This window comes from Dipodomys spectabilis, unplaced genomic scaffold, assembly GCF_019054845.1.
Source record: "Dipodomys spectabilis isolate Male_0828 unplaced genomic scaffold, ASM1905484v1 ptg000060l, whole genome shotgun sequence".
Taxonomy (NCBI): Eukaryota; Metazoa; Chordata; class Mammalia; order Rodentia; family Heteromyidae; genus Dipodomys; species Dipodomys spectabilis.
The window spans coordinates 56,554-72,882 of record NW_024870737.1 but is presented as its reverse complement, the minus strand read 5'-3'; the positions used below and the strand labels follow the sequence as shown (position 1 = coordinate 72,882).

General features: G+C 45.6%; 1 protein-coding gene across 3 annotated transcripts in view; it reads left to right on the top strand.

The window, feature by feature from the left end:
* Znf185 (zinc finger protein 185 with LIM domain) overlaps nt 1-14,216 on the top strand; it is a 58,861-nt gene extending 44,645 nt beyond the window's left edge. For all 3 annotated transcript variants that reach the window (XM_042680420.1, XM_042680421.1, XM_042680419.1), the window contains 6 exons: nt 953-1,063; nt 2,119-2,199; nt 5,105-5,176; nt 7,919-8,021; nt 11,703-11,801; nt 12,568-14,216. In XM_042680420.1, the coding sequence (XP_042536354.1) occupies nt 953-1,063; nt 2,119-2,199; nt 5,105-5,176; nt 7,919-8,021; nt 11,703-11,801 (466 nt within the window). In that variant the 3' untranslated portion in view covers nt 12,568-14,216. The remainder of the gene's footprint in view (nt 1-952; nt 1,064-2,118; nt 2,200-5,104; nt 5,177-7,918; nt 8,022-11,702; nt 11,802-12,567) is intronic.
* Nucleotides 14,217-16,329: the final 2,113 nt, after the last annotated feature.

Genomic DNA, 16,329 nt, shown 5'->3' with positions numbered 1-16,329 from the left:
GCCTTGGCCTTGTATTCTGCACACTTGTCTGCAGGTCCGGGAGAGGGAATGTCTGCCTGACTAGGAGGCAAGTTGCTCTGTGTCTTCCCTTCTCTGTCCTCACTGTCACATCGTTAGCATCCCCACAAGTTATTCTCAGAGGTCCGGGACCTGAGCTGCAGTAAGGTTGGAAGATTGGGGTCTCGCAGTGCCGAGTCAAGCTGTGAGTTGGGCTATGTCTCCACGCAGTCCAGCTGCTTTTCTGTTCCATAAAGCGACACGTTCATTTGCTGACCTCTGAGCACATGACATGATTGTAAAGGGAAGGACTGTGGGAGAAAGGATGGAGAAAGGAGAAAGTTATGGGCTATGATCTAGTGTATTATTGCATACATGAAAATAGTACAGTGAAGTTCACTAAAAGCTGAGGAGGGAGAGGGTTAACAAAGAGTAATAGAGGGGGGTGAATTTAGCTCAAAGGACATTGTATTCATGTATGTAAAGATGACAGTAAAACTCCTTTGTACAATTATTTTGTGGTAATAAAAATGGGAAGGAAGGAAATGCATATATCAATATCTATCTAGTAGCAAATGATTAGTGAGTTGTAGGCATGGTTTAAGAAATACTGTTTTTCGCTGGGAAGGTGGCTCAGTGGTATAGCACTTGCCTTGCATGCATGAGGCCCTGGGTTCGATTCCTCAGCACCACATAAGTAAAAAGAAAAAAGCCGGAAGTGGTGCTGTGGCTCAAGTGGTAGAGCGCTAGCCTTGAGCTGAAGAGCTGAGGGACAGCGCCCAGGCCCAGAGTTTGGGCCCCACGACCGGACCCCCCCCCCAAAAAAAGTTATAAGAAATACTGTTATTCTTTAAAATCCATTGAAGTAACAGTCTTGACATCAGGCTAGAAAACTCGGCATCAAGGCGATGCCCGGCCTGTGTCCCAAGCCAAGCCCGTCCTCCATTTCTTTCAGGGTGAAAAGTCCATCAAGCTGCATGGTCACGGTGACTGTCACGGCCACTTCCGAGCAACCTCACATTTATATTCCGGGCTCCTCAAGTGAATTGGAATCCAGCCCAACAACGTAAGAAGGGAGACCTGCCATCGCAGAAGGGGTTTTCTGGGCGCATGGTGGCAGCTTTCTGTGTTCTCCTAGGAAGCAAAAGACTCAGCTCTCATTTCCTGTTCCTCCCTTGTAATGCCTCCCACAATGGGTTGACACAGTTCTGTTTTAGTCCCCGTAGTATATTTACTAGCACCCTTGACCTGTTTGCAGGCCTGCATTTGGTTCTCTATCCCCTTTCCCTATCCTTGTATGAAGCTGAGATGGTGTGTGCGTGGCATCAATGGATGCAACCAGCACCAGGTCTCCGCCACCCATGCGACCTTGCTAGCATGCCCATGAAACATGCCTATGTGTGTCTCATTCATCCACCCACGGCCTCACCTGCGCCTCTGGCTACCTCTTAGCATGCAGGAAGGGAGGGCATTGCAGGGAGTCTGCTGAGAGAAGTCGTGTGTGCTCAGGAGGTGACTAGAGGGCCCCATGCTAACATCTGGCAGTCGGCTGCAACATACAATGTGAAAATGGAGGGCTAAGTGTGGGCCATACTGAACCCAGCATCATGCAGAACCTTGTTCCCAGTGTTCCCAGAGGCCTGTGTGGGATAAGGGGACTTCTGGGCCTGGGGACCTTCAAGAAGGAGAGAGGGCTTAGATTTGACATGGAAATGGTACAAGAGCTGAGGGCCTTGAGGGAAGGTACCAGATAGAAAGGGCTGGAATGGAAAACAATTGAGAGTAGAACAATATTCTGGTTGAGCAGTAGAAAGGCACTGGTGGGAAGTACAGGAATCTAGCAAGAGGGTGCTGGCATTGAGGTCAGCATGGAGGAAGGTTACAGGATCCTCTCTCGGTCCAAACACAACCTACAGGCGGAGCTTTTTGCCCATCCACAGTGGTGTCAGTAGCTTTGTCTGTTGCTCGTGGAGGCTGGTATATACAAGCCACCAGCACCTTCCTGTCAGCTTCTACACTTCTGGTTCAAACATGGCTAGGGGTAGTGATCCCTCCTTGGGCTATATTCAGTCCTTTGGAATGTTCTAGTATATTTCCTTCTGTTTTGTTGTGCTTCTTCAGCAAAGGCATTGTGTTTGTGAAGGAGTACATGAACGCTAGTGAGGTGTCTTCTGGGAAGCCAGCATCTCCACGGTATGGCAGGTAAGAGCGTGTTCCAGATCCTTCCTTGTCATGGCCTTCTGCCAGGCCTTGTGTTGCTCTCATTCCTGTATCTGATTACCTTTTCCAGGGCTCAGCTCTAAGTAGCTTCTGGGTAATCTTATTGTTGAAAGGACAAGTCATATGATTTGCCAGTGACATGACTTTCTGTATTTTTTAGATGTGCTGCATAATTGGTGTCTTTGACTTTTCGCCTAACAGTTAGATCATTCTATGTCCCGTACCCAGTGCCTCTCTTTTCTGTTTGTCTTTGTCACTTTCTTTCTTTCTTTTGTCAGTAATGGGGCTTGAACTCTGGGCCTGGGTGCTGTCCCTCAGCTCTTCCGCTCAAGGCTAGCACTCTACCACTTAAGTCACAGTGCCACTTCTGGTTTTCTGAGTGGTTTATTGGAGATAAGTCTCACGGACTCTCCTGCCCGGGTTGGCTTTGAACCATGACCCTCAGATCTCACCCTCCTGAGTAGCTAGGATGACAGGCATGAGCCAGTGGCACCCAGCACTTTGCCACTCTCTTTTGTTGCAGAGATGGTGGGGCCCTTAGGGCTATCTCATTGAGTCCATCCTGTTCCAGATCACAGGACTCTTGTCTCTGGCCCCATGTTCTTCCTCACCAGGCTGCGTCAGTTGAGAGCACATGACTAGTACTTGATGTGTATGTACTTTTCACTAGTCATCTTTTCAGTGTCTCCGTGCTTTCTGAGGGCACATAGAAGGCCATCTCCATGTCACCTCAGTGTTCTCCCACCTGCCCACATGGAGGCAGGGTACCAGGGGCCTCACAGAATGTGATATCACTTCAGGGCTGAGGATGTTTTTGTATGTGCTGGTTGGTCCTAGGGCTTAAACTCAGGGCCTCGATGCTGTCTTTGAGCTTCTTTTGTTCTAGGGTAGCACTCTAACACTTGAGCCATAGCTCCACTTGTGGATTTTTGGTAGTTAATTGCAAATGAGACTGTCACAGACTTTCCTGCATAGGCTGGTTTCAAATCATGATCCTCAGGTCTCAGCTTCCTGGGTAGCTAGGATTATAGGCGTGAGACACCAGTGCTTAGCTAGGGGTGAAGATTTTAGTAACCAGAGATGAGCATCCTGGGCTTCTGGAAGTCTTCTACACTGGCTTTCACTATGGCTGGAATGATTGATCAGCATGAGCAGCAGCGTGAAGTTCCAAGTCTCAGATGACCTCCCACTGCTTGGTTTATTTTAGATAAAGATGCTTTCTGAGTTGGAATGTGCCCTTCAAGTATATAATCCAGTGGGTTTGGGTATATTCACAGAAGTATGCAACTGTCACTATCCCATTCCAGAATAGGATTGTTACTTTCCCCCAACAAAGAACCTGTTGAACCTTTAACAGACCCCCTGCTACCTCCAGCCCTGGCCCACACACTTGTCTGTGTTCTGTCTCTGTAGCCTTCTTCAAGGAGGGTCTAAGACAAGAAGTGACGTGTATGAAGCTTGCAGCATAGCTGTAGGTGCCGTCTCTGCCCTTCCTTCACTGAATCATGTCCCATTTTCTTCTTTTTCACTATCAGTCTGTTAAATTTCATTAATGGACTCTTTTCTGAGTGTTGGTACTAAGGCTTGAACTGAGGGGCCATGCACTCTTGCTTGGCTTTTTCACTCAAGGCTAATGATCTACTGAACAAGCCACAAGTCCATTTTTGCTGGTTAATTGGAGATGAGTCTCATGGATTTTTCTGGGCTGCCTTCAAACCATGACCCTCAGATCCCAGCCTCCTGAGTACCTAGGATTACAAATGTGAACCACCAGTACCTGGCTCATTCTTCAATCCTTGACAATTAAATTTATTTTAAAATTGAATTAAACATTTAATTACAATGTTATATCTAGTGAAAACTCTCAGACTTTTTCCTTAGCAGGCAGCGAGTACTGTGTAGTAGTCTCCTGCTTTCCCTTTTTGCTTTCCTTTCAAGAAGCTTAGAGAAACTTCATGCTGACAAGAAATCAGGTCCAAGGCTGAAAAGTCAACTCATCTTTTATTCAGGGTTGCACTATAGGCAGGTTGACTGGTCTCTGACTAGCAATTCCTCAATACCTCATGGGCACCCAAGGAAATGGCAGCTCCATTAGGGGGTTTTGAGGTATGTAGCTAACCAGCTGTTTTCCCGGAAAATATTTGCAAGCTATTAGTTTTTATTATTAAATAAAAACAAACAGTACTATTGAAAATGAAAGCTGGGTGTTGGTGGCTCACGCCTGTAATCCTAGCTACTCAGGAGGCTGAGATCTGAGGATTATGATTCAAAGCCAGCCTGATTAATCACTAGAAAACCGGAAGTGGCACTGTGACTCAAGTGGTAGAGCGCTTGCCTTTGAGCTGAAGAGCTCAGAGATACCACCCAGGCCCAGAGTTCAAGCCCCACAACTGACAAAAAAAAGAAAAGAAAATGAAAACATGGAAATGAAAAGTTCCACCTCATGCCTAATCCTACCATATAAAGGAAGCAGAGATGTCATGCTGTACACTTCTCTTGCCTTTCCCAGAAATAGTGTCTGCTTTCTGCTGTTAGTGGGCTCCAGGTAACTCACAGTGTAATCCAGACACATACATGAATGGAAAAGCTCTAGTCTTTTTCTATTGGTCAGTAGAACTGAAGGTCTTCTTGTATCCAAGAAGCCATGTCATCTCCCTTCCCAAGGGATCTTGTTTATCCCCATGAAAGGGTTCTTCATCCAGATAATTAAGCCTCCTTGGTATCATTATGCCTCTTATGGTACCAAGTGCCATTTAGGATTATGAGTGATGCCTGTCAGTGTAGTTATGTCTCAGCTTGAGGCCATGAGTTCATGAGAGAAGTGTCCCCTGCTCATGATGGTGTTTATGATCTGACTCCCATCTTTTGCTCTCCATCATGCTTCCAGTGTCAGCAGTGCCGAGGACTCGCTTGATATGGAGAAGAAGCTCCCATACAACAGCACTCCATACTCTGAGAGGTACGTCTACTTTCTGACCAAGGAGCTTGCAGTTCCACATACAAAAGACAGTGAAGAATATCTCTGCACTGTATTTGTTTGCTTTAGTCAGCTTCTTTGTGATTTCTGATCTGTTAGAACATCTGTCACACAGTGTAATACACTATGTAGGGTGGTGCCACTTTCCTCAGGATATCACTCTTGTGGCAACTCAAGCCTGTGAACCCAATTCAAAGCAAAGAAATAGACACATCAGGCAACCAAGAAGGGAAGTGGTAGTGTCTGAAAACCCAGGGGTCACTTCCTCAGGAGAGGCAGTTCAGATCAGAAACTAATGAGCCACTATTGCACATTTAATCAGAAGTCAAAACTACAAAACTAAGAATGCACAAGGTTATAGAGTCATTGAATTGAATAAAGGGCATGCTACTCCTCACTCACCAGTCATGAAAGGCACTGCCAGATGATAGCACAATCTTAGGATGATTTTGATAACAAAAAATTCCTACTTTTAAATTCTTGGAATAAGAGGGAAAAGAACATTTGAAATTGGATCCATTCTGGTTACAGTAAAGAAAAGAAGAGTAAGTTACGCAGGGAGTTGGTGGCAGAGCCATAGCTAAATCCTACTGCCTAACTAGTCCTAATGCCTTCTCATTCACTGCTAGATCTAAAGTGCTGTGAGGATGTTCCAAAACCATGGCTAGATTTGGAAAAAATGGAAGGAAGAAAGAGTTGAAAAGAACCTACCAGGTGCTGGTGGCTCACGCCTGTAATCCTAAATACTCAGGGGGCTGAGATCTGAGGATTGCAGTTTAAAGCCAGCCCGGGAAGGAAAGTCCTTGAGACTCTTATCTCCAATAAACCACCATAAAACTGGAAGTGGTGCTGTAGCTCAAGTGGTAGAACGCTAGCCTTGAGTTGAAGAGCTTACAGACAGTGCCCAGGCCCAGAGTTCAAGTCCCACCACCGGAAAAAGAAAAGAAAAGAATCTTTTGAGTCTTTCCTCTCCATAACAGAATAGTCAGAGGAGCAGATGAATGAACAAGGCCATAGAAATCCTCTCCAGGATGGCTGAAGAAAGAGCCAAACACCTAAATCCTGGGCAACCACATATCACTTAGTAAACCACATCACCAGGTGAATTCTTAGCACAAAAGGCAATGTACTAGTCTGTTACCTGTTGCTATCACAAATGCCTGAGGCAGAGAAGTTTCTAAAGAAGAGAGGCTTCTTTAGCTGACAGCAGTGGAAGCTCAAGAACATGACACTAACGTGTTTGGCTAGGGTGAGAGGCCTCGTGGCATCACAGGAGCCTTTTTTTGGGGAACTGACCTAACTATGAAAGATCCACATTGCTCTCTTTCAATGACCTAATTATATCCCTGAGGCCTAACTCTTAAAGATCCCACTGCATGTCCCACTACCATACTGAAGACCAAGCTTTCAGCACATGAACCCTTGGGCACACACTCCAACCAGAGGAGAGCAAGTGGTTAAAAACATAGGAATGAATCAATTGATTAGGGTTAAATGGAGTGAGGCCGGTCAGATAGCCTAGAGCTCCCCCTCCTTGTGGTACAGATGTTAATCCAGAATCAAACATTTCTGGTTAATTGCTGAGTTTAGAGGAAAGAAGGAGATTCTCCAAGGACAACCTCAGGCATCAGTGTCAGGTGCACAGACATGTGCACGTGCGAAGGAAGACTGAGTGAGATAGAAGGGGTAATGCACTGGATTCCTCTTGCTAAGGCAGGGCTCTCTTGCAACACTGATACCTACAAAGAGCTCTGGCCAACAGCAAGCTGGATGGCTGAATGCAGCATACCCATGATAATGCTGGGCTCTGGCAGGACCTGAGGAAGCCAGGCTGCTAGCACTTCCCTGGGTCCAGTGAGAAGGAGGTATACATCTCTAGAAGAGAGCACCCATGATTTTAGCGTGGAGGAGCAGAGCAAACTGGAGCTTTTGGCACATCTTATGTGAAGAGGAAAAGCACAGGTGACTGTTATGAACAAAAAGGTGGATCTACCAGGCACCAGTGGCTCACACCGATAGTCATAGCTACTCAGGAGACTGACATCTGAGGATCCTGGTTTGAAGCCAGTTGGGGCAAGAAAGTCTGTGACACTATCATCTTCAATTAAGCACCAACAAACCAACTCCCTTAACCAGTGCCAGGTACAGTCCAAGGTACTCAGGAGGCTGATATCTGAGGATCACAGTTCCAAGCCAGTCCAGGTAGACAAATCAGTGAGATTCTAATTTCCAGTTAGTTAGAGCTGCAGGTATGGCTCAAGTGATAGAGCATGAGCCATGAGCAAAAATAGCCAAGGGAGGGTGTGAGGCCCTGAGATCAGGCCTCAGTACTAGCACATAAAACAAAAAAGAAACAAACCAGAGCTCCTGGAACACGGTTGTGAATTACCCCAAAAGGCAGTATCTTCAACATTCACGTGATTAAAGCAGGTTGTCCAAGCAGACTAATGGCGGGGTCAGCCTAAGAATACAGAAGCAGAAGGGCAGGGTTCTGCAGTCCCAGGCATAACATGGAGAAGGGCCGTCACACAAGGCTAGTGGAGAATGGGTTAGACCTAGGACCCAGGGCTACGCTCCCAATTGTGCACCACAGAAATAAGGAGCAGGCTGGATATGCTGAGGGGAGCTCTAGGCCTGGCTACATCAAGGCAGTAGGTCTTGTTGAAGCATGTCAGAAACCTAAAAGACAGCTTTATCACTGGCTTCTTGTTTTTCTTCTTACAGAACAACTGGAGGGATCTGCACTTACTGCAGCCGGGAGATCCGAGACTGTCCAAAGATTACCCTAGAACATCTTGGCATCTGCTGCCATGAATATTGTTTTAAGGTAAGATGGAAGAATGGTGCTGGTGACATCACACAGAGCATAAGAGTGGCACGGGTTCTAGAGGATGTGAAGGCAGTTTGCTGTCTGTGAGCAAGTGTGAACTGTCTTACATGTGCTGCAGGACTGAGGAAGTGAAGGGGAATTGGTAACTGCACATGGCTAGTACCAATAGGAGAGACAAAAGTGGTCTTCTTCTCAACAAAGGGGCACTAAATATAAAGGTCCTAAGGTGGAAGCCTGGAGGGTGCTAGCTGGCATTGCTAGTGTGGCAAGTGTGAGGGGGAGAATAAGAAGAAAGGAGGAACTGAGCCGGTCTCCGCTGGCTCACGCCTGTAATCCTAGCTACTCAGGAGGCCGAGATCTGAAAATCACAGTTCAAAGCCAGCCCAGGCAGGAAAGTCCATGAGACTCTAATCTCCAATTAACCACTCAGAAAACCAGAAGTGACGCTGTGCTCAAGTGGTAGAGCACTAGCCTTGAGTTGAAGAGCTCAGGGACAGCAGCCAGGCCAAGAGTTCAAGCCCCACGACCAACAAAAACAAAAAGAAAAAAAAAGAAAAAAAGAAGATTCTGGAGGTAGCTGGAAGCTGCACTGTGTAGGCTTTAGAGGAAAGACTTTGCATTTCATTCTACATGCAATTGGAACATTCTAGAGGGTTAGTTGTGAAGTGATGAAATGTGATTGGTGCTTTTTCAAGGATCCCTGTCTTCCAAGGGAGGCTGCAAGGCAGGGAGAGAATGGTCACTTGACTCAAAGGATAGTAATGGCGAGGGGGCTCTGGATGGATAATAGAGCTGACAGGCTGTAGGGTTCCAGACGCTGACAGAAGCCAAGATTTGGGATGTAAAGACACTGAGTGAAAGAATGGTCCTTTCCTTTCCCATGAGCGAGGGACTAAAGGGGTACAGGTTTGGACATGAATTCAAGAGTAAGGGTGGACATAGGTGACACTGAAGATGCCAATAGAGAGGTAACATAAGCAATTAAAAATGCATGTTTGGCTGGGTGCTGGTGGCTCACACCTGTCATCCTAGCTGCTCAGGAGGCTGAGATCTCAGGATCGCAGTTCAAAGCCAGCCCGGGCAGGAAAGTCTGCGAGACCCTTATCTCTAATAAACCACCAGAAAACTGGCAGTGGCACTGCAGCTCAAGTGGTAGAGCACTGGCCTTGAGTTGAAGAGCTGAGGGACAGCGCCCAAGCCCAGAGTTCAAACCTCATGACCGACAAAAAAAAAAAAAAGCTTAAGTTTGGGTTCTAGGGAAAGGACAGAACTGGAGTCCATGTGACCAGATGAATTCAGCTAAGATGTAAGTAGGGGGAGGGGAGGACTGAGGAAACGAGCAGCTCTGGGGGTGATGTGGTATCAGAGCGTAGCAAAAGGAAGACATTCAATAAAGCTCTGATGGAGTTCCATTGACAGACTGATTAGTAACTGCCTTTTGAGAGAGGAATGGGCCTTTTTACATCTTTCCCAAGGGTGCCAAACATAGGATCCTTAAGGCTTGCGCCACCTGTTGAGGGATTTGAGAAGTGAAGATTGGTCCATTGCCACTTTGCAACCTAACCTAACCTAGGAATGACAGACTGCAGTAAAACTTTAGCCACTTTCGATGCCTTTTCAAAGGTGGTAGGAAAAGTTCCCATCCGCCCAATAAAGATGTCAATAACTGTTAGGAAGTGTTTATGTTAGAGCTTTTATGGGTGAACATAGGAGTAAAAATCTATTTGCGTGTCTTGGCTTGCACGTGTCCTTGTACTTGGTGTGTGGGCAATGAGGGATAGGTTTGCGACTGGTCCTGTGGATTGATTTGGTTCCAAATGAAGCATTGTTGTGCACAGATGGAAAAGAATCCAAAGAGGGGCTGTGAAAGATAGGGGGTGGAAGGAGTTTCATGCTTTTGTCCCTGTATATAGGGAGTTACAGATGTCTGCAAGGAACCCATCTTTCAGTTGTCAGGTAATCAAGGTCCTTCCCAGATCGTCCCTGAGAGAGGAGGAATTAGGTTTTCTGTGGAGAGAGAGGCTTATAGAGAGGGTTTAAGGTATTAAGACAGGGATATGGGAGCTCCCTTGATATGCTAGGCTCATCTATGTGGCCAGGCAAATAGACCAGGAGGCTTGCTGATGAGTGTGGGGCATCTAAGGTCTTATACAGGTGATACAGTTTCTCAAGATGGCTCCAGTGGTCACTGCATAAATGATCACTAAGAGATCAAATCACACAAAGCCTGAGTTAGCCATTGAATTCTGCAACGTTCAGGGCTAAGGGTCACCGTGTGTGTGTGTGTGTGTGTGTGTGTGTGTGTGTGTGTGTGTGTGTGTGTGTGTGTGTGTGTGTGTGTGTGTGTTGGGTGAGATCAAAAGATAATAGAACATGTGGAAATAGAGAGAGCAAGTGTGGAATGACCTCGTTGAAGGCTTGGCCAACCATGGGAGTCACACACGGGGAGGGTCCCACATCAGGTGGTGAGAGATTGAGGAATTCTGTAGTTGCTCCGGTTTTCTGGATTGCCACAGACCACATTGTTTTTCTGCTTTGTGGACATCCATGAAAGTCCTAGAAGATTCTGTAGACTTTAAGTAATGGACTTAATGATGGACACTCATGTGGAGCACAGCATGCTTACAGGAATCTGAGAAGACAGGTGCTGAGTGGGCAGGAGCCCCAAGAAGACCTGTGAGGGACGCTGGTCTGGAGTTGGCAGTGAAAGCGCACGCTGGGCTTTGTTCAGGGTGCCACACACAGAAAAAGACAACTGCTGCCTGGGTCTTAGCCAGATCTATCAATGTAGGCAGAAAGCAGTCATCTGGCAGGCACAGAGAAAGTGGACAGCCAGGCGAGGATTTCACATCGCTTTGGACTCATATAAGGTGTGCACAAGTTGTGGTTGTGGCAGAAAAGTGGCAAAAAAAGTCTGACATGCTTGGAGGATTTTTGGAGGGTAGACAGTGTGAGGAACTTGCCCAACCTTGCCAAGCTAATAAGTAGCTGAGTCCAGGCTCACACTGACTGAATTAAAAAATGTAGGCTCCTGACCATTGTATGGTCCTAGTGCCATCTAGGGTTTTGTGGTTGAGGGGGGGGGGGCCCTTTCATTTTTTAAAAAATTGTTCTTGTATGTTTGTTTGGTTTTGCTGGGGCTTTGTTGCAGGCCCTTAAATGTTAGGCGAGCACTGTATTTATAAGCTACTTCCCAACCCTGTTTTTGTCTTATGTTTGAAGTTGAGTTTTGCTTCTCTCCTTCCCCTGGTGTCTGTACTTGGGTTTGTGCTCAGGGCCTTTTGTTTGATAGGCAGGCACTCTACCCCTTCAGCCATAATTCCAGACCTTTTTTTCTTTAGTTATTTTTGTCAGTAGGGTCTTATGTGTTTGCTCAGGTCCAGCCTAAGACCATGCTCCTCATACCTGAGCCAACCACACAGCTGGGATCACAGACGTGTACCGCCTGATTACGATGTGGTCTCATTAACTTTCTGCCTAGGCTAGACCTGAACCATAATGCTTCAGATCCCCGCCTCTGGAGTAACTAGGCTTATAGGCATGAGCCACCACACTAGGTTGTTTTTCTTGCCTTGTTTTATTGTCTTCTTGGAAGTTCAGGCTGTGCTATGGGCTCACAGCATCTGCCTGCCCCCTTCCTGCTTTGAGTACTGACAGCCACCTGACTTTCTCTTTCAGTGTGGCATCTGCAATAAACCAATGGGTGACCTCCTGGATCAGATCTTCATTCACCGAGACACCATCCACTGTGGGAAATGCTATGGAAAGCTCTTCTAGGTGGGTGCCTACAGCCCATAAGATAAGCAGTCAAGAATCTACCAGAGGGAAGAAATTCGTCTAGGTCTCTGCCTATGTCTTTCCCCAGGACCCTGCTATCCCTCTCAGCCTTTTGGTTCAGAGGGCCCTGAGTACTTGTCTTGTGCCATTTGACACTTGAGGTCTTCAGTAGCCTGGGTACTACTCCATGGGGATACTTCCAAGTTGGCCTAGTCATAGTCTCTTCCTGTCCACACACACACACACACAGTACCTCCCACCCAGAAGCTCATCTGAGCTCTGTATCTCTGGGATGCCACTGGACCTCTGTTAGTCCCATTTTGTGACAAGGAAAAAGAGTCTGGGGGTACACCTAAAACACCTAGCTGGTTTGTAGTAGAATCAAGACCTTACCCCAGGTCTTCAGACTCCAGTTGTGGCCTTTCTACTCTATTCTTTCAGAGCCTTTTGAGCACTTTCTGCCCAGCTTTAAATCCAGACATCAGAGCCTGGGTATTGAGTAGACTAGCCTCTAAGCTAACAGTCAGGGGAATTGCCCCAAGTATCTGAATACAGAGCAGGAAATTTCCCTTGAAGGCAACTGGAATGGGTAGCAAGCAGGCTCTTTGCCCCAGCTATATGCTGGTTGCCTTCTCTCCAGAAGATGCTTTTGAGTTGGACTCTAGCTCTTGAGCACTGGGGATGACAGATTACCTGCACCCAGGGTCTGTGGCTGAATGTTGGATTAGATGTTTATTTCCAATATCACACTTCTGTTTCCTTTTAGCTCCCCACTGGCTGAGCAGAAGCTGATGAAACCCAGACAAGTTTGGCTATCCCATTGCCTAAAGTTACTGGCTCCTCTCTTTCTCTCTCTCACTGATCTCTTCATACTTCTACCCATCTTAGATTGAACTTACTAACAGCCAGTACTGTATCTTAATGATGCTACACCAATTACTTCTGTGTGTAGTTTTTATAGCTTAAGAAATCTCTTTACAGCTATGATTTCATTTCAGGCTTGAACTCCTTGATCAAAGGATCAAATAAGAACTGCATTTTGGCTTCTCTAAGACACACTGGCGTTTTAACAAATGCAGCCAATCTGGATGTTAGGCCTGGGCAGAAGTGTGGGGCTCAAGGTGCTGATTCTCTTGAGGCTTCTGAGGGACCACATTGGAAAGTATTGACGATCCCTGGTGGGTAAATTGCAGGCATTGAATGCTAGGCATTAAATAGGCTAATTGCTTGTCTATTTGCCATATGCATTTAAAAAAATTTTCCATCCACATTTTAAAGTAGTTAGTTGTTTTACATGGAGTTATGTAGCAGATTTTAATTACTTCCTCCTATCTTCCTTTCACCATATTTGTTTTTCTGTGAAGGTTTGTGGGTATGTTTTGAGAAGTTTACCCAGTTAGACCTAAATTTAATAGGGTATGCTTTTAGGAAGCTAACAACCAAAGGGCTATCTGTATCTGTTTGAATGTTGATAGCTGATTAATATCTTTGCCTTCGATTCCTACTCGCTGAGATTGACACAGAAGTCCTCTTAACTAGCTTTTAGGGTACATAGACCCCAGCAAGGTTAAGACGAGAGAAAAAGCAGATCACATTTCCTAAGGCCTCTCCACATACCAGCTGTTATCAAAAAGTGAAGGCATTAATCTCTGTGACCATCCTGAGGAGGGGGTGGGCATTTTTGTCCTCACGTTACACAAAGTAGTAAAGCTCAAGGTGCTGGCCTGGCCTTCTGCAGAAGCCTGTGCAGAAACACTGCAGCCTCTCCCCACAGCCCATGCTTTCTCCAGGAGCCAATTGATTTGGTGTTCAGTATATGCCAAGCGCTGTTTGGAGGGCACCTAATTCCCACCATGCAACACCACCCTATGAGTTTCTCATGGAGTATACTCTTACAGAGGGGAACATTGTCAGACCAACTTTTCCTCTAAGCATCAAAGGGACTCCCTAAAATGCTCCAAGAGTCAGATTGCCCTTTCTCCCTCTCCTCCCTTTTCCATGAAAATTCCTCCAAACCAAAGCTTTCAAGTGGGATCAGATTGAGTTCCCAGATCTTCCCAAATAGGTGCTTGTTTAACCAGAGAAAAACCCAATAGGCCTGCTTCCCTGAGCACAGAGCCTTCAGTGACCTGATTGCCAGTCCAACTTCTGTCTCAAGGTAGCCGCAACTACTGAGGCCCTGAGTTCAGAGAACACAGGAATCTGTTGGCTGGCAGCACACAGGCAGGCCCATCTGCACAGTGTGCTGACTGCATGAACTTGACTGTACTCTGCTGCCTTTAGCCCCAACAGTAATTTGTAAGTTCTTTGAGTGAAAGAACAAACTTTAAGTTTTTCAACTGAGCGGAGCACCAGTGGCTCACACCCATAATCCTAGCTAATTGGGAGGCTAAGATAGGAGGATCATGGTTTAAAGCCAGCCTAGGCAAGAAAGTCTGTGAGACTCTTTATCTCCAATAAACTACCAAAAAAGCCAGAAGTAGAGCTGTGGTCCAATTGGTAGAGTGCTAACCTTGAGCAAAAGAAGCTCAGGGACAGTGCCCAGGCCCAGAATTCAAGCTCCAGGACTGGGGGAAAAAAGTTGTCTTTTTTTAAAAATTCAAAATGAAGGCCTCTTCTCTTGATCTTATTTGAAAATGTCTTTCCATCTTTTCACATTTTCTGAACCCTATGCACAATGATTTGTGGGTATATTCTTCCTGCCAAATGATTAGATAGTAACGTGTCATTTATTTGCGTAGTTGTGCATATGATTTACTCTGAAAGATATAAAACAAGTTGGCATGGTACACTGCACTCACACTACATGAGCTAGTCTTCCTGAAGTCTGATTCTCGGCATGGGTCTTGGCACATGATGAGCACTAACACTCAGGTGCTGAATGAATGGGAACAAGAGAAAAAAGCCACTCTTTGGTGAGAAGTGCTATCCCAGAGTATCAGTGAAGGCCCTTAAAGTAGAACATAAGGTAAAGAGACCTCAGATAGGCTGATTTCTCCACTTCAAAGTTATACTCTATCATTAAGGGAATTTAGAACCAAAATGTAAGATACGAAAAGACAGCTTGTAAAATGAATTCTGATTTTGATCCAAAACAGCTTCTTTCATTTCTTACAAGACACCGAAATCTGTAGACATAAGGAAGAGGAATGGTTGAATTGTTTTTGCTTTCTTTTGAATTGCTTAGTGTTTCTAATTATACTTGCTTAATCTACATTAATGTACACAATTACAATAAATGTTAAGCTATTACACAAGTCAGTGTTAAGCTTTCCTTTGTTATGAGTAATAACTTGGTGTGTTCTACCATGTGTATAATTTACCTGAACTCATTTTTTCTACACAAGCAGCTACATACTTGATATAAAGTATTATGCACAAGTAGTGGAGATATCTAGACTCAGCAAATGCTACTAAGGAACACAGCATTCTTTTGGGGAGCATCCCTTCATGAGTCCTATTACATACTTGGAGTGAGCAGGAGCTCAATTCCTTCCAAGTGTGTCTGTAGACAGCCTTAGTTTTAGAAAATGTATTCTTCTATTCAGTTAACAATCTCTTCACCTTTAATTGTCACCCATGATGGTCTGTAAAACCTCTCCTATATACCAGTCCCTAAAATAGATGAAGACACTTCTCAGGGTCTCATATTCTGTCAGTTTTTCCCATTTAAATAGCATTGGTCCCTTTTCTTCTTTGACCCTAATTGTTTTCGTATTTTTATTAGCTTCCATTAGTTACACAGGAATTAACTTCAGCATCACATATCCACATTCCTGAAACTAATTCTGAATGCACATGTCTCAAAGGCCCTCTCCAAAGATGCCACCCAATGTACACTGGAACTCGTTCCTCTACGTATGTACCAATCACAAAAGCTGCTTCATCTTGCTCCTTATGATCAATACCCCAGACTGTCTGAATCCTGTTGAGTTATCATTCAGCCTATCAAGTGAGCCAGGCTTCCACATTTTGTGTCATCTGAAAATGTACCCAGAATGCCATCAAGGTCTTGTTCCAACCCAGGGACAAGAAGTCCAAAGACAGAACACGTGGCATTCAGAGAACTCTGTCCACCACTGAGCAAGAACCTAAGCACTGTTCTAGTGTCCCTCATACCACTCTTGATCACCATACAGAGGGTGTGACTGGGAAAGGAGGGAGAACGAATTCACAGAACGAGGACTATAACAGTAGCTCCTAATTACGTGTTGCTGTCTCAGCCGGTGATGGTATATGACACAGAGTAAAACAGGGTGACGACATGAAAAATGACTTGTTGACCATGTTGCCACTAAGCAAGTGGATTCCACTATTGGGCCTATCTGTTCCTCTTCCTGCTTTCTATCCACTCCCTTCCCCCTAGGAGTATACTTACAAGGGCTCCCTCCCCATACCGTCTAGTGTGCTGCCCTCTGGGGACTGCTTTTTGCTTACAAAGGTCTTTGGCCTGGAAATGTCCTCCACAGAACACAAACATGTGAATCTTCTCTTCACAGTACCATCACTGGGAAGATGCCAAACCTGC